General features: G+C 34.4%; 1 protein-coding gene across 1 annotated transcript in view; it reads right to left on the bottom strand.

The window, feature by feature from the left end:
* GPC5 (glypican 5) overlaps positions 1–19,976 on the bottom strand; it is a 1,198,702-nt gene that overhangs the window by 778,148 nt on the left and 400,578 nt on the right. Inside the window, exon 6 of the mRNA XM_019737193.2 lies at positions 6,273–6,393. Coding sequence (XP_019592752.2) covers positions 6,273–6,393 — 121 coding nt within the window. The remainder of the gene's footprint in view (positions 1–6,272; positions 6,394–19,976) is intronic.

Raw genomic sequence — 19,976 nt, 5'->3', positions numbered from 1 at the left:
ATGGTGATTTTTCTTCTGGGGTCATGGTACACACAATGACACAGGGGTTCCCATCTACCACACAGTGAGTCTGCCTGGAAGGGCTGAGCCATTGATGAGGGACACTGAACATTTATGCAGAAGCTGTAGGATCCAGCTCTTTACTTGTCCACAGTGCACTATTGCTCATCACAACTCATAATTTTGTGGAACCTGATTTGATTACAGTGACTTAGTCTTCAGAAAAAGGATAAATTGCTTAAGAAATATACAGGCATTATAAGATGGATATTTGATGACTGGTTGAAAAATAGTTCTTCCCTGTGATTTTGCTCTGCCAATATAATTTCTCTGAAGATTATGGAATGAATGAAAGCCTGCTGATACTACTCTGGTGTGTTAAACTATTTTGGATCACAACAGGGCTTTTGTAAGGTGCCTCATGGAGTTTTGAGAACCAAAGTTAAAGTTTTACTTTATTAACTTTCTCTACTGTTCCCCTATCAGGGGGTTTTAACCTGGGATCTGCAAATCGATCCTCAACAGTAGATGGAGTTCAGGGTGTCTGTGAACTTGATTGGGGGAAAAAATTATATCTTTTCATTAACCTCTAAATAAAGCCTAGAATTTATTTCAACTCTGAATGTAGGCAACAAACCATAGCATTACGGTTTGTATTAGCAGCCATAGCAGTACAGCAGTACCTGTGACTTTGTCACCAGTAGAAATTACATTTTTCCATATCCTGATACAGTGGTTGCAGCTATCTTGAAATTGTTTAAAATCATCACTATTTCAAAATTATTGTGGTTATTAGACCTATTATTAGATCTTATATAATTTATTATTTTAAAAGCACTTATATCCAATTAAATATTTTGACAATTAAAAAAAATAAATAAAATTGAATTTCTTCTTATAATGAACACTGATTATTCTTCAGTAAGATAAAGTTAATTTTGCTAAATATCTGATCAGTCCTAGATTAACTCTGTAAGCATCTACAGGATATCACCATACATTTAATAAATGCTTTCTCCACATAGATTCTTGTGATATGCATTTTTTTCATATGATTCTGCCATTTTAAAATATATTCTCCTCTAATAGTTTTGATGTGAATTGTTCCTCTAACAAGAAGATGGCAACCTCAGACAGTCTCATGACTTTAATACTATCTATGTACACCTGCAGCTCTAGTTGCCAACGAATTCTGAATGTTCCTTTGGGTGTCTATTTGGCATCTCAGATTTAACAGAACCATAATTTCCAATTAACCCCAATGAACAAGTCCCAGACCTGCTCCACACCCAGGATTCCTTTTTTCACTACTTATACCATCATCCCACCAAATATAGTTATTAATATTATCCTTGTTCTCTCTTTTTCTCACCTCAATTTCCAATCCGTCAACAATTCCTGATAATTCCATTTCCCATATTCATCTAAATCTATCTTCTTCTCATATTATCCACTCTTCTTATTCTAGCTCCACTCACCACGATCTTCTGCCTGTATAACTTTCTTCTACTCTTGATCTTCAAGGTCTATTTTCCATAATGAAACCAAAATTATCTTCGTAAAACATTAATTAAATTGTATCATCCTCTACCTACAGTCTTTACATGGTTTCCCACTCCACAGAGGATAAAAATCTAAACTCCTGCCAGAGCCTACCAGACTCCCCGTAATTTAGTTTATGTTTTTCTCTTCCCCTTCATTCATTCATTCTGTTCTAGCCACATGTCTTTGTCTGTCCTATGAATACAATAAACCTATTTCTATCACAGATCCTTTGAATTTATTATTTCCTCTGCCCCAAACACAGTTCTCCCAGATTCCCCTATGATTCTTTTCTTCTTTTGCTATTTCTCATTCAGTATCAACTCAAATATGCCCCTTTCAGTGGCCTCCACTAACACACTCTTCTTAAGTACCTTCCCCTACCTTATCCGATTCTGTTTTCTTTGTAATATTTGTCAGCTGCAGTTATACTGTATGTGTGTTAACTTTTTCTTAGAATGTAAATCCATGAGAGCAGGTGTGTCTGATTTGTTCACCTGGTGAACCTCAGTGCCTTGCATAGAACCAGGCCCACAGTGGGAACTCAATAAGTACTAGGTGAATATTTTAAATAAGTTAATTATTAAGACATTTAAAAAGTGGCATTTTCAAAGTAAAATCCCTATGTGCTTGTTTTGTAACTCTAATTACAAAGGTTTCAGGGTAGAAAACGAGGTACAGTTCAATGGCAGGCCAAGAAGAAAAGTATTTTGGGGCTACTATATGGAGCCAATGTTTGCTAATAAATACACATATGGCTGGCTTATATGGAAATAAGGGACAAGAGAAACATTTGTTTATGCCTATGATGAGAAATGGAATTTTCATAGTAAACCGTTAACGAATGGACTTAATATCCATTACAATAAAAAAATTAAGTATTTACTCAGACACAAATAAGTAATCATCTAAGTGTACAGATGAGATTTAGAAACTTGTTCCAACTTCTACTTCCTCCATTGTCACACACTAATTCCCAATTAATAAATTCTCACAGAAGACACTTGTCTGCACCTTTTCAGGTTTGACACTGTGGTGAGTCCTTTCAACTGCCCCTTGATATGGACAGTACAATAGCCATCCCTGCCAGAACATACACATATTTTCAGTAGTCAGAAGTCTGGTAAAATAAAAAAAATTTCTCTTCATCTCTAGGAGAGCTGGCTTAGGAAAGAACATGTTCTAAGATATTAAAGGTGAATATTGTAGTGATACCTGTACAAAATATGACTTTCTGCTATCTTCTATAAAAATCTAAGTTTCAATCACACCATCCTAGTAGACATTAAAAACCTACAGCTCAAAGGTAGCATTTGTTTGATATTCTCTTGTAACTCTAGAAACTTAATCATGAATAATGGGAGGTCTGCACACTAATGAAAGAATGGGACTCAATTTAACACGAGAGCAAAAAAAAAGAAGTGGGATTATTTCCCTCTCCCACCTTGAAAAAGAAGATGGCTTTGAAACTATGAAACAAGAAGTGGGAAATGTTAAGCTGAACAGGCAACATATCAGTGAACCCTCCTCCTAAGAGTTTTCACGAACCCTATATTTGGAATATCTATTTACTTCTTTGTCAATATATTTTCTTATAACCATGCATTCTTTCTTATTTAGTAGCTCCATCCTTACTACCCATAAGAGGGTTTTCTATCTCTTTTCATCACGTACATATTCCATAAAAACACTTTGAACACACACCCACTTGATACACATTTATATATTGCAAAATTATATACATGTGCCACTGCACTGTTACATATTGTATACATCTTCCTACAACTATAAAAAAATAACAGAACAAGATAGGCTAAATATACACCAAACTTCTATTTTTCTTACCTGCCCTTCAATGGATCAGCTGTGTACTCCCTGGGGAATACTTACCCCACTTTGGAGACCACTAAGATTTTCTGTCTCAATGAGAGGAACTGATTTTAACAATCTCTTTTGATTTTATGATTAATTGTGTACTAGAGTTTTCAAATAACCTAGATATACATACCAAATTATAGTGCATGATGCTGTGAGGTGCCACCTAGACCAAGGCTTTCCTTTCTCCAGCTGCAGGTAATATTGTTGGCTACTGATGACTCAGAGCTGGGGTGACCCAGAGTTGAGTTAATATATCCCATCCCCACCCCAGCAGCACTCATCTAATGATTGGCCAATGATGGTGGGGGGCAGAATAAAGACCCATTTCCTTGTTTCAATTCAGGACAACCTGAAAGGGGCCTCCCAGCTCCAGAGTTCCTACTGGTTCTGAAGAGACTTCTGTTACAGCTACAGTACAGTTCAACTGCTTTCTCTGAATAATCCTACTTCTGCCTGTCCCTTAGTGATTGCAAGGGCACTCTACCATAAATCTCCTGAGTAAAAATCTCTGTCCTAGAGTCCCTTTCCTGGGGAACCCCAACAATGACACGTACACATCAGGATATAATTATACTTACTATCTAGTTTGCTTATACGTCAATTTCGTAATAGGATTGTTTATTGAGCCACTAGAAATTCAAGAATTAATGTAATATTCAAAATTTTCCTGAACCTTTAGGAGGATCTCAGTAAGCAGGGATTAGTTTCACCTGGAGTTCTCATTTTTCTTATTATGCAAAAATATTATCCTAAAATTTGGCAGGAAGAGTGATCTCCCTCCTTCTGAGTTCCTGAGTGACATTCACTGATGGACTTAATATCATTGCTTCTGAGGACAACAGGCATTCTCCATGCTGACCTCAGCCATTCTGCCACAGGCTCTGGTCCAGTTCCTACTATTCACTCTGGCCCCTCCTTCACTGTCACTTCAGCTCCTGATCCAATCCCAAGGCTACTCAGTTCCAAGAAATGTCTCAGCACTTGGCCCAATGGCAGTGTAAGGCACCTGCTTACTTTACTTTGGAGGTTTCTCTCTGAGGGAATTGGTTTAATTCACTAGAGGCTGTGAGGTTTAACTCAACAGTAGTTGTAACACCATTTTCTCTTACATTTTTCTTTCTTTTGTTTTTTTTAAAGTTTATTGAGGTGACAATTATTAGTAAAGTTACATAGGTTTCAGGTGTGCAATTCTATAATACATCATCTATATCTCACATTGTGTGTTCACCATCCAGAGTCAGTTCTTCCATCACCATATATCTGACCCCATTCATCCTCTTCTACAACCCCCCACCCCCCTTACCCTCTGGTAACCCCTAAACTATTGTCTGTGTCTATGAGTTTTTATTTCTTCATTTATCTTCTTCTTCTGTTGTTTTCAGTTTTATATATCACACATTAGTGAAATAATATGGTTCTCTACTTTTTCTGTCTGACTTATTTCACTTAGCATTATAATCTCAAGATCCATCCATATTGCCGCAAATGGTACTATTTCGTCTTTTCTTATAGCAGAGTAGTATTCCATTGTATATATGTATATAGATAGATAGATAGATAGATAGATAGATAGATAGATAGATAGATAGATAGATAGATAGATAGATAGATAGATAGATAGATGATAGATAGATAGATAGATAGATACATACATACATACATACATACATACACACACCACTTCTTTATCCATTCATCTTTCTTGGTAGAACTTAGTTTTGGTTTTGCCACTTAGGAGAGAGCTCTACTTTCCTAACATACCCGTCTCAAAATAAGCAAGGTAGCCATTATTATCGCCACCTAGAAGGGATAGATTTATGGTATCACAGGCCTCCTTGCCCTCCTTACGTAAACTTTGCTCAAGATACAGAGACTTTCATAAAGGTGGAATCCTAAGAACTGTCCCAAATAAACTTAAGTTTTGCAGAGCAATTATGAGAAGCATACCAAAGACTCTAGAATACTTTAATATCAATAAAAACTGTACTGTGTTTAAGCATAGTTTCTGACATATAACACTAAAATAAGTATCAATTATATATAGAAAGTTTTGCTTAGAAAAAAATGAAATATATGCATATACAAATTGTTATATTGTTATATAAAGATTAAAGATTAACAACTAAAAAAATAGTACTTCTTACCCAAAACTCAAATTAGTTCAGCGTGGAGGTGGTCTTTACAACATGTAAAATAATATTTGTTTATAATTAATAGGATAGTTCAATAAAATATTATTTTGATGTCTTCATGATTCACATGCCATGTATTAAAAACAGCGGTATATACTCACTTGATTAAATAACAGAATTAAAGATAAAACAGAAGTATTTCATAAACAAACATTGGGTAAATTATAAGATAATTTACCAATGGTAAAGGGTGGTAGAAAAAATAAATAGAAGACATGCATGTTATTATTTATGACTTAACTTTTGTTGAAAATACAGCAGAAACCTTAACAGCAAGGTTCAAAGTCTTACCTGTAAGGTGAATTTGGCATCCTCCATGCTCTGCTATGTGTTTTCTTTAATGGTGAGTATTTCCTATTTCTAAAGCTTATTATTCAGGTGGAAGCTCAGCCTGAGATTCTCATTATTTATTGAAATGTTGAGGCTATGGTTCCTTTTCACAGGTACAGATTGCCCACCCATTAAAATATAGCTACACGTTGACTTTATATGAAAATCACTCAACCAAATATTTCTAAAACCCTAGATATAAAAAAGTTAATCAATACTCAATTTTAGGTAGGATTATCAGATAGGATTAACAGATTTATCACATATAATGGAAAGCAAGCACTAATTATTTACCATTGAATACACCAATAAGAGATGATCAGCACTTACCTGAATAACATGCTTCAGTTTATCAATAATCTGATTTATCACAGGATCAGTTCCTTTGACTTTGATTTCAGGGTTTCCAGATTGGTCTTTGATTCCATTTCCAACCACACGCTGAGTGTAGCTAACAAAGTGAACAGTGAAAGACACATGACTTAGTAACCTGGTCAGTGTATTAACTGCCACACTATCTGAACAGATTTGAGTTCAGAATTTCACTCCTTTAAGAGTACACAAAAATGCATTTTTTTCTTGGAACAGAAACGGGGACCACTACAATGTTTTTCCTGGAAGAATGCTTAGTATAAACATATAGATTATTCTAATGTTTTTCTCTCAAAGGACCCAACTAAAAATTGTGTTTTTAATACTAGTTACCAATATACTAGAAAGAGTTAATATACATCTGACCTTGTTAACAATTCTTGCCAATAACACATAAGGCTGAATCCATGCTATCTGGGACAATTTTTTTTATTCTACACAATATATGGAAAAGTAACAGTATCTTTTTTTTTTTACATTTTGGACTACAAAAAAACTATAAATGCACTTAAACTGTAAACATCCAAATCATAAATATTATAAGTAAACAAGTAAAACCTGCAAAATATTTTGCAACTAGAGCAAGTACAATCTGCTTCTACCAAGGTTCACTACAAGTCTAGTAAATCACATTATATTAATATGTAAAAGGATGATTTCACAGGCAATGAGAGTCATTACAAGTCACTACCTTCCCCGAATGGCAATCATATAATGTCAACTTATCATTCATACAAACACTTAAATTTATGAGTCACAAAAATGTATTAAGTGCCGCCTACAGTATTTAAATCCTGTCCATACTAGGTAACTTGGATTATAAGGAGATATAAGAGTCAGTTCTTTTCCTCCAGAATGCTGGTTATCTATCTGGGAATATAATGTATCAATTGACTTGTTCATTCAGGCATTCATTCATTACATTTTACTATATTTTAAACAAACCTACTAGATTCCAGCAATGTAATTATCCTTATTTTCCTGGTTGTGTAGCATTAGCACAAAGGAACGGTTAAAGTGCAACATGAAGACTGACGGACATGTCCCCTCTGCTATGGGGAGAGCTAGAAGGAACTGAATGCCAAGTGAGAGGCAGGGTTGTAGAGGCTGAGCATGTGGGGAAGACCACTTGGACTGAGACACTTAGGGAAAAACTAAACAAATCATAGCCTGAGGTAGCCCTTGAAGTATTAAGGTAAGAACAGGCCTCAGATGGTGTGGTTAATGTGGATTCCAGGGCAAAGGATGACATCCCAGCAAAGGAAATGGCAAAGGTACATGAATAACACACACAAGGAAGACCATGATGGCTTATATTTACAAAGAAAGAGTAAAATGAGGGGAAGTAAGAGAAAGGACGCCATGCCCTGAAGAGTCTATCCTCTATGTATAAGATCTCCTCTTGAGTACATTGGTTTGCTTACATTAAAGTATCATAATAAAATGGCCTCAGAGACTTTTCAACAATCATGTTCCCATGATTTTTAATGTAATTTCCCTTCCCTCTATTTGAGCAGAGCATTACAACTATCCACATGCACCCTCTGCATTCTCTACAGCAACGGAAACTCTTTGAAAAGATAAAAGGAATTTCCACTGTTGAGAACAAGGCCTTACAAAAGGAGTTTCAAGAAATATTTTGTTCTTCCCAAGATTATGCACAGCCAACGACCAATTTCAAAAAGTGGGTCAAACAATTCCCAGTTAGGTCCTTCTAATAATGATAAATGATGGAACACTTTGATATTTATAATGTCAATTGGACATAACAAAAATATATTAATGTCTTTGTATTTTGAAAACAACATTGAACCCATTCTTTATCCAGAAATAGAGAGTTTGGAGTTAGGTCTTCCAGTATACAACAGGGACTTGGAAACATATATCAAGAATAAATAGTAGAAGAAAAATAATTATACATATGCTGTTAATATGTAATAATCTTGTTAGGTTAGAAGAATAAAATAAACTGTGAACAGCAGGCGTCTCCACTCCTCTGTAGCAATTATGTTTTTCTTCCAAATATTTCAAGCAGATTGAAGAGGTAGCGCCTTTATTAATGCATTGTTAATAATGATGAATAATATGAATAAATAAATGGATACATACATATGTATGATTCCGGTGTTATTTTAGTTACTTTCTGGGAGTTTGTCAATTCATCTTCATAATAATCACTTGTTGTGGCTATGAGAATGTGCCTCAGATCTCAAAGTATGGGAAGTTTAATTGACTAAAGGGCACCTGCAGCTTTGCTCTGAAATCTATTTCTGCATCTACCCCCAACCAAGTACTGAGTGCAGCAGGCATCCTAAACCAGGTCCATCACTGGAAGACATAGGCCTCCTCTGATGGCCGATTTGGTCTCAGGATTGATTCCCTAAAGCTCTTGTTAACCTTTCCTTAGACTGTGCATCATGCTGAAAGGCAGGCACTCCATCTTCCCTTCCTCTCTCCTTCAGTCTGGGTCACACTTGCTTCAAACAAACAGCTCTTCCAGCCTGACTCAGTTTCCTCATCATTTTCTCTCATGCACATTTTTACCTTAATAAAATCCCATTGTGTTTAATCCCTTTTTGGCACCTGCTTCTTGGAGGACCCAGATTAATATACCATATAATATATGCACTATAATTATTCCCATTCTACAAGTTGGGGATCTGAAATCTGACAAGGTTACATAACTTTCCCAAGGCAACACTGTTTATTAAGCATGCAGCAACACTATGAACCCAGGGAATGTGAGCTCCAAAATACAATCACTGAAATAATTATTAATGAAAACTCTTGAAACCAACTAATACAAATTAGAGATACAGTTAGCTTGTTGCAATGTGGTACTGATGTCATTATTTTTGTTATTATTATTTTACTGGAACTACTATATTTTCAAAGGTTTCACTGCCTATAATAAGGAAGGGATATACTATTTCCTTCAAAAATCTCCTCAACAGATAGTTGTATATTACCAGCTAAGGAGTAAAATAACAGTTTCACTCTTTCTTTTCACTGGCAGGGTGAAAAGAAATTAACAGATTGCAAGTTTGCAATAAGATGTTTCTATGTTTCTCCAAAAACACAGACATAATGGAAGCAATGGAAACTGAAACTCATCTCTTAATTTTAAATAAACTATTACTGGTGCACATATTGGTTTATTTACAGACCATGAAATTTTCTTTTAAGAGGCAAGAACTCTGCTTCACATTAATCTCAAGAATTGCTCCTTTTTTGTTCTTAATTATCCCAGTTAATAACACAGATAAAATTTATCAGAATTACAATTGATCAAGAATCTCATTCGAAGCTAGTATATTATGAAATAGTTCAGGATCGCCATTCTTATGTATCATTTAAATAAGGAAAAGTACTACAGAGCAGGGCATTCAAGATCCTGCAAGTGAAAGGCAATTTAATAAAATTAGTTATTCTTTTATGATTTTGTAAGGTTAAGAAAAACCTCAATGCAGTAGTGGTACATACACACCAGAGTGATTTAAGTCCTACGATTCTGGATATATACTTAATAAGTATTTGAATGCTCATAGAAGTATTAGTCAAAATAGCCCCAAACTGGACACAACCCAAATGTCCATACACATTAGCATGGACAAATAAATGATAGCATATTTATGACATACTACATATGAGAATGAATGAATTACAACTATACTCAAAATTTTATAAGCTAAATATTGAATGAAAGAAGGAAGATATGGAACATACTCTATAACTCTATTAATAAAAAAGTTTAAAAACTACTTAATGAGGTTTCACATCACCGTAAGTGCTATTGTAGGAGAGAGTGTCTAGAAGGTTGAAAGGGGTTCCTGGAGTTATAATACTAGTTTCTTGATTTGGGTCCTTGTTACACAAGAATACGCATATTATGTTTAAAAAATTGTACAGTTAAGATGTGGATACTTTATGCATGTACTTTCAATGTAAATAAAACATTAAAAACGTATTGTATTATTTTTCTTCATATATATGCAATCAACAAATTTATATTGAACAATATACTGGGAGTGCCAACATTTTAAGAAATGTTAACATTTTGAACGTTGTTCAAGCAGTAGTTCACCGTGATCATAAGTGTCTGGACACTGATGGTAACCACTTTGAGCACCTCTTGTAATTGCAGAAGTCAAACATTACTTGTATTCATGTTATCAGTATATAGTGAGTATTACAATTTCAATGCAGTTATTTCCTTTCTTAAAATGTGTATACATTTTTTTGTCACCCTCTGTATAAATAAAAGGTCTACATAGGTATTTTTAACAGTGGCTAAATAGTTTTGTCATCACTAAATAAGTAATTTAGGATCCTAACTTGATGTAAAAACTTACTCCCTGTAGACTTTAATTTGTATGCAAAATACATGGTTTCTAAATCAAACAAAATTTTTCCTATCAAAGACTTTTTATTTGAGTTTTTCTCATTATGAAATTTTAATAAATCATTTATCACTCTCTTTTCTCCTAAATGTACAAGTAATGGACAAAACATTTCAAGGAACCTTACAGAGATTTCTTGACTTGAAAAATTGCTCACATTTCAATGACAAGGGGGGAACAAAACACAAAAAAGAAAGAGGCAAATTTTTTTGTTAGAGAAGTAATAGACCCACCATCTGTGCTTATTTCTTCTGAGCAGGTCTGGTAATGGATGAGAACTCCCCAAGTACAACTCATTTTTCATTAACATGGAAAAAAAGTCAAGCACTGATATACTGTGTTTCCCCAAAAATAAGACTGGGTCTTACATTAATTTTTGCTCCAAAAGATGCATTAGGGCATATTTTCAGGGGATCTTATTTTTTCATGTACAACAATCCACATTTATTCAAATACAGTTATGTCACCTTCTTCTGGAACATCATCATAACATACTAAATGCATCCGTCTGGCTGATGATCTTAACAGGAACTTATTTTCAGGGTAGGCCTTATTTTCGGGAAATACAGTATTTACATTCTACAAAAATCTTTTAAAATGATGATTAACAAGATTCCAGTTCTCTTTGTGTGCAACGTATGAAATATGAAAAAGAAGTGCTAATAAATCTATACATAGTATGTCACTGGGTCATTTCTCCTATCAAAATTACTTATTTAAAATCCATGTACCTTATTAGCTGATATTATTTCCACTTTATTTAGAATGCAACAGAATTTGTTTCAGAGCCACATCAAAAGTATGATATTTTGATATGTACTTACACAATTTCAGGTAGAAAAATATTTAGACTCTGATCTGGAATTCATTGCAAATCATTTCAAGTGGTCTGTCACAGAAGTCTTTGATAACTTCACTGGGTAGGATATAAGAACGTAATAGTGATAAGAGATGAGGGATACACCTGATCAGAGTTTACTCTTTTTACCATTATTGGCATCGTGTTAGAGGTTAAAGATAAGAATGGGGACTATGTTGGTGGTGGCGGTGATAGTAGTAGATGTTTTATTTATAAAAGTATCTATTTATAAAGTAGATGCTTTTTTTGGTATGACTTGGTAAGGTCATTATATATTAAAATTACTTCCATTTCCAGACTTTTGAGTCTTCTAATTTGTTGGAGGCAAGACACATGCATGTCTTTGGCTCTGGTAAATATGTTGTCTCAGGTTGAAAGAAGGTCTGGGCATCATATTATATGTAGTCATATTATATGTAGTCATTAGTGAATCTCTTCTTCAACCCATTTCTGGGCCTCCCTACCTGGTTCTAGTAGCAAATGTGAAAGTAAGAAACTAGAGATTTATTTCTTGTAAATTTCCTCAACTACTTAGGTGATCCTGGATACCCCGGCTGAGTGTTGCTTTGTGTACATGCAGCTTCTATAGAGCACTTTTCTTCTAAGCTGAAGGTCTTAAACTTTGAAATCTCAGAACAGAAAGGAGTCATATGATTGATTTTATGTGCCAGTTTATAGGAATAACCTTTCGTGGTAGGTAAGAGGCCTAAAGGGGATTTAGAGAAGGAAGACATCTGTAGAATCAATTCAAAAACGATTAAACTTTTTGTGATTGTACTATCTCAATTCAATAGTTGAGCCACAAACTATTTTTCAAGTTAATCTCTACATTTATTTAGATTTATAATTATAGATCAGTAATGTCTAAATTTGAGATCTATGTTTCTGAATTTAAATAATGAAGTCAAAATATATAGTTAATAGAGACATTATGATCTTTATTATTATTTATACGTAACTAATTTCCTGCTGAAGATATCATATTTTGTGATATAGATAAAACTCATTAACACTATTTTAGTAAAGTAATATCATGCTTTATAGAGCAACCAACAAGAAATGTTTAGTAGCTCACTAAAATAAATCAAACAAGAACATGTTTAGAAAAAGAAAACAAGAATTTACTAAAGAATGGATATTAATCGATCTTCACCCTAACTTTTATTGACAAGGCATGTATTTTTGCTTGTCAGTTTAGCCAGGTGAATCACAGGTAAGCTGTCTCATGACATTTTATAAGATAAGCAGCTGTGTGAACCTGAAAAAATAGTATTTCCACATGAAAAACTAGTGCAAAGTCAGTAGTGTTTAGGAAGTTGTCATCTCAACAAGGGTTGACTATCTAATGAAAAATATTAAAAGTGAGCTTTACCCTATGGAAAAAAAAAATAGTACTTTCTTGAGCCTTCTAACCTCCTCCCCAGTCTTACCAAGAAAGGATAAATAACTTTAATTTAAAAAAAAAAAAGAAAAAGAAAATCTGTCTTTGTAGTTTTAAAATTTGAATTAAAAATTCAAAGCATGTGATAATAAACCTTTGGCTTACTTTATAATGACCTTCATTCGATTCAAAGTAACTATCAAATTTTAAACAATCAGTTCTAACTAATTTCAATTGCTCATACAGTTGTTATATGAGTTTTGAAAGGTTATACTAACTCCTATTTTTCAAGGCACACACTTCAAAGTAAAACTCTTCTCAGTAAGATACAGATTATCTTTCATGAATTTATGATGACTGAAATGGTGATCAACTTTGCACTGATTTTCTCACTTCACTATTTGATTCCAATAAACAAAGGTAAAATATTATTTAGGGGACAACTAGTATCTGAGTACTAATAAACTAAATAACATTTGATTTAAAAAACTGAGTCAAAATGATTGAGGGCATGAATTTCATTTAACCAACCTTTTATTAGGGACATTACTAAATCCAAAAAGTGCCTAGACCCATACAGATATTAATTATTTTCAAATGTAATTAACACCAATTTAATTAAATTTCATATATAAAACTGCCAACTGCATCACAAATACTTTAAAATTAGTTGCAAGATACAATCATTCTAAGATTACCAACATACCATCCAAATGAAACACCCAGGTGCTTGCTACCAATACATAATAAAATCAGAAAGAAAGAACTTCTGAATTTCAGAGTGTACTAGTTTCCCAGTGTTACCATACTCAACGCACTAAACAGAGTATTGTAAAGAAATTGAAAACTGCCTGAATGAAAATAAATTTCCCCTTGAACTTTAATTAATCAATAGATTTTACATATAAACCTCTATCTTTGAAATCATATTATATTTCCCTCTATAGAAATTTTATTTACTGTAAAATAATATTTATATTTCAAATACATCTCTTAAATTATAACTTGGGTTTTTCCATTTACTTGTCCATTATAATTCAGTTGGCCTTAAGGAAAATATTTTAATTAGGTTTGAAAAATTTCAGTACACCATATCTAGCTTTTCCTGTATTTTCAATGACTTTGTCTTACTAAAAAAATAAACAATGCTATTGACAATTTCCTATGTTCCAAATCCATACAAACAGGACTTATACCCTAAAAAATGATGTGTTCTCCTCTAAAGCAGCAGCTCAACCACCTGCTCTGAATGTAAAAGTTTTCTGAAAGCTTTGAAGGCTAGTGTGCAATGAAGGTGTTGACAGCTGATGCTTTGGGAGCCCATATAGGCATATAGAACAAATTTTAATCACACTTAATTCTAACATGGTAGCATTGTGACAATATTCAAATGTGACTAATTTCATTAAATTAGCTACACTCATTAAGCTTAGCTTAGTTCAAATTTATATAAATGCCTTGAAAGAAATAATTAAGCTCTTCTATTTTTATTTTTTCGGATTCTTTTATTTCTTTTTAAGCAATCAGTTCTCTTGCTTTATTACCATAAGACTGTGAAGGCCCTTAGCAGGTTGCTGAATCCAGCATTCTGCTTTCAAGAAGAAATACACCTATACCAGGAATATAGTACTTGGCATTCATCTCTCGGCCTGTAACCTAATAGATGTTTTGTCTGTCTTTGGTGTCAGTAACATAAATTTAGAGCTGGAAAGAACCTCAGAGGTCATCTAGTCCAACCTGAGCATCTTTTAAAACGAATGAAAAAGTATGTTTAGTTCATCATTTTGTACTTCTGCACTGTATATTTCCAGAAAAAAACCTTTGGTACAGCTTATAATAAAAGACACAAGACACTATAAAACAAGGGCAAAATGACAGAACAATGAAAGGAAGGAAGTAACAGTTATATAAGGAGACCTAAGAAGGAGACACTACATTTCAGTCTAAAACTTAGCCCTACACCTCTTGTTGGTAAAGGCCAAAAGGAAAACCAGAATTCAGAAAGGTCTTATCAGTTAATGTAAGTAGTATCTGCGTCTGTCAGCAGCCATTTTCGGTATCCCTAAACTCTCAGGCAGCATGCCTGAGTCTTTAAGTAAGGAACAATGAACAATTCAACCAAAATAATCTTTAATGGCAATTCCAAAGCTTTCAAATATGTACACATGACCCTTTCCTACATGAATCTTTGTTAAAAGCTTCCTGCATCCTGTTAATTAGAGTTCTGAGTAGTTATTTCTACTGGGACATTGTTAACTGACTTGGTGAAAAATGTGGCCCTTAAAGAACTTAGAAGGGGAGATGGTTAATATTTCCCTCAATTTATTTTTGTTTTTTAATTGTTATTTTATTTTATCACTCAAAGAGTGATACTTCATTATCACTGGGTAATGTATTAAAGCACTGTAGACAAAGAATCTCAGGGGCCAAGTGACTTTAAGACAACTCACAAAGCAAAGGTTTGGTCTAAAGAACCATGCTGCCTCTACTATTCCACACAGCAAATAAGCACACGGACTAGCAATTTACTAACAAATAAACACCAGTAAGAGAGGAAAGGTCAGTTACATAGTAAGCTATATTTTAACTGATAGACAGTTAATTAAATAATTTCTGATAGATTCAATCAGCCTACATTTAATGTAATCATGTTCTTTTTGCTTCCCTTACTTTTGAAAACTCATAGCTTTTCTTTTCTTCTTTCTTTTTTATAAAGGAAATTATTTGACAGATGTAATTTTCAAAGTTTAAATCAGGCCCATTACCAGTGCTCTATGAATTGGATGGTCTTGATATGTAGTCCATGTATTTTTGGACTGGGGAGGGGATCCTGTCAAGAGTTTCAAAAGCCCTGTATTTTGTAGCTTTGGTTATGAACATTTCTCTATCTGCTATTACTTTGGGCATGAACAAATAAAATAGTAAGGATATTAATGAAAGCCAGGCATAATAACATAATAAAAACTATACATATATATATGTATATATATATACACACACACACACATACATATATGTATTTATACACATTTAATAGCAAAAAGGTAAAAACCCTGGCCCAATGAAAAATATTTCAAGTTTAAAAAGATTTATAAATAAGTTTTCTTAACAAAAATAACTCTGTAGTAATTGTTTAGTATTTAGAAACCAATTAGAAATTGAGCATAACACATCAGTTTTAATATCCAGTTTCAATCTTGTCTCCAATTCTAACTTAAAGTTCTGTAAAACAATTACATTTTGTGGTCTGTTGAATCTCAAAGTAAAAATTGATAGGTTTCGAATCACAGTTATTCTGAAGAGGAAGGAGGAGGAGGGAGAGAAGTAAATAAGCTTTCTGTCCATGCTTCATCTTAACTAGACCATAGCCAAATTCCTACTATCAAACAGTCCAGAGAAAACAATCCACTTGTGTAATAGAATTTAATTTGTTTCCACTTGCATATATGAGAAAATTACTTCTCCAGCTATGCCTTGGCAAACCCAGTTATGTTGTACAGAAAACACCTGGACTTCGTTCCATAGAAAGAACTATATGTGCCTAGGGACTTTTAGATTCCTAATAGTTGTGATTACCCTAGGAACACACTTGGCTGACTCAGTATATGAAAAATCTGTATATACAGAATGCAGGATATTTCGGATGGTCTCCAGATTCTAAAGAGAAAAGGGTGTTTCTGATCCAGTTGACTTAGAAATTCCACGCCTCTAGACAAATTCGGCCAATCTCTCCCTCACTCTCTATTTTCCCTCTACTTAATCCTCTTTCAGTCACTTAAATTATTTCTGCCAGGTCCCTCAGGGTTTACAGACTCCAGCCTGAAAAGTTCTATCCATTTAGACCCCTTCCTCAGTCAGCCACCCTAAACATTAAGATTTTTGCAGCTGTTATTAAATTAAGGATTTTGAGATTACCCAGGATTATCTGGGTTGGCCTTATATCCCCTAAATGGCAGGCAGAGGGAGTCTTCTTTTTCACAGAGGAAAAGAGAAGGCAGTGGGACTGGACCTCAGACAAGGATTGGTGTGATGCTATCACAAGTTCAGAAATGCCTGAAGCCAGTGGAGAACCATCTGATTTCACTGATATGTGGGATATAAAACTGAAAGCAACAAAGGAACAAGACAAACAAATAAACAAAAACTCACAGACAGACAATAGTTTAGTGGTTACCAGAGGGTAAGCGGGGAGGAGGGCGGTAGATGAGGGTAAACGGGATCAAATATATAGTGATGGAAGGAGAACTGACTCTGGGTGGTGAACACATAATGTGATATATAGATGATGTATTACAGAATTGTATACTTGAAGCCTATGTAGTTTTACTAGCCATTGTCACCCCAATACATTTTAACTAAAAACAAAAAAGAAAAAGAGAAAGACATGTTAGAAGCTGGAAGAGGCAAGGAATGTTTTCTCCCTTGAGCCAGTAGAGGGAGCTCTGCCTTACTGACAATTTGATTTTGGCCCAGTGACACTGATTTCAGACTTGTGACCTTCAGAACTATTAGAGGACACATTTCTGTGGTTTTAAGTCTCTCAATGGTATTTGTTACAGGAGCCACAGGAAACACACACAGCCACCTACCAGAGTATCTCTCCTAGGTTATTGGCCCTCATTCCAGCTATTGCTTGATAGAACTTTCTGGGATGCATGTGAAATTACTGTAATTAAGTAATGAATTGTACAGTGATTTGTGTAATGCCTTTAGCTGCCTTATAGACTGTAAATTCTTGAGGTCAAGTAGTGTGTCTGTCTTAATCATGCTCTAGTTGCAGGACTTAGCAAAATGTTTAGAATATGAGAGCTCCGTCTATATTTGTTATCTGTAGGAATGTATAATGAATAGAATAGTAAGCTAAAAACAATTTTCAGGCAATAGTTTATCTTTTACAGACTTGGTCCTTATAAAAGTTAGGAGTCATTTCTAAACATTCCTGAATTTGGTAAATTCCATGCATGTATAATTTTATTTTAATGATGATTTTGTCCAATTTTAAATAGCTTCTGGTGGTCTATGATAGAGTCCCATCCAAATTCCCATTAGAAAAAATAATAAGTTAGCAAAAAAGAAAAAAAACACAACATAAACTTAAACGCTGAATAGCTAAACTGACACTCAATATGTGGACTAACTATAAGAACAATTAAGTTAGACCATCCTATCCATATTTTATTTCATGAGACAGAAGAATTTCCTATATGTAAAAATTATGTATGGCGGAAGTTGCCTCTCCCTAGCCTGTCCCCTGAGTGACTTCTAATGTGTCCAGAGAATGAGCCCTTGTCCCTTTAGAGTCCCAGTCCGCCTCTTTAAGGAACCAGAAACTGGTCACTCTCATGTAGCTCATACAGTGTAGACTCCTTAGGAGACTGAAGCTTCAATAAAAGAACAAAATGCATCAGTGGCCTCCCAGGTCCGGGAGAGTAGGTCTCTCAAGGAAAGCCTTGTTGGGGGAAGCATTAGAGCAGCCTGGGTGCTGGAAGTGATTTATATCCCGAGTGACTCAGGTCTTAATCACACAGGCTTCGCAGGGTTCTTCTATCCCTCTACTGCTGCTCCCCCAAGCATGAACTCAGCCTCTTCTCCTTTTCACTCCCTTCCCTTCCACTTGTTACAAATACCTATCTAGTACCATGGGATATTAATAGAGTTTAGGAACAATGGAGAGAGATTATAAAGGAAAACAGGAAACTATCAATAAACAAGTGACCTGCTATATACCAACAGGCTATTTAAAATTAATTTCCAAATGAAATACAGCCTTTCTTTAGAATCCCCACCCAGAAAGCAATAACATGTATAATTTACAAAGTACTCATTGCTACCACCACCTTTGTCCCCTACGATCTATGCATGCTGAGTATTATAATATATCTTGTACCTTGAACCAGACAGTATACAATAGGTATCCACCTCAGCCTAATTGAGTTATTCCAAAAATTCTTTCTGGCTACTGAGAGGAGCTATTCTTATCAACCGACTCACCAGTTTAGATCAAAAGGAGGCCAGCCTACATCTCAAAGGTAAATAAAAGAAACTAACAGAAAAGTGGTTATTCATTTTTGATTAAAAAATCCTGTAACTTTGGAAAAATATCACTACCTTCTAGATAAAGAGAGTGGGGAAAATAGAACACACACACACACACACACACACACACACACACACACACACACACTAAAAATCATCCTGCAAAACAGGGAAAAGGAACATCATGTTGAAGACTCAGGGGAAGAGAATATCCCTAAAAAAAACATTTGACTGTTGAACAAGAAGAAACATTAAGAAAATTGCTTTAAATTATGAAGAGTATGTGGAAAGGTAGGTCATTCATGAAACAAGAGATAAAAGTCATAATGACAAAATGGGCAAAGAATTGTAAAATGGGAGGTAGCTGAAATTAGGAGATTTATGAGAAAAGTAAAATGCAGTGGCAGAATTTCCATCCACAGTGGAATCCAGGGAGAAGAAAACTGATACACTGAAACACTCAAGCAGTAACTGAATCAGAGCTAATTTGTGTACCTGGGAAAGAAACAACAGGAACTCTATCTGAAACAATAATCAAATATGTAACTTAAATATGAAGAATAAAAAGACTAGATATATTCTGGTGGGGGGTGATGGTTACCCATATTTAGACAGAAATTAGCAAAACTGCAAAATTGCAAAAATAAAAACAACTAAAAAGTTTCTGCACAACAAAAGAAACCATCAACAAATGGGAGAAGATATTTGCAAACAATGCCTCCGATAAGGGGCTAATATCCAAAATACATAAGAAACTAATACAACTTAATAACAAAAAGACAAACAATCCAAATAAAAAATGGGCAGAGGACATGAACAGAAACTTCTGACAAGAAGACATACAAAGGGCCAACACATATATGAAAAAATACTCAACTTCCCTAGCTATTAGGGAAATGCAATCAAAACCACAATGAGCTATCACCTCACACCTGTTAGAATGGCTCTCATCAACAAGACAAATAATAACAAGTGTTGGAGAGGCT

This window comes from Rhinolophus sinicus, linkage group LG04, assembly GCF_036562045.2.
Source record: "Rhinolophus sinicus isolate RSC01 linkage group LG04, ASM3656204v1, whole genome shotgun sequence".
NCBI lineage: Eukaryota > Metazoa > Chordata > Mammalia > Chiroptera > Rhinolophidae > Rhinolophus > Rhinolophus sinicus.
This window is presented reverse-complemented; position numbering and strand designations above follow the sequence as displayed.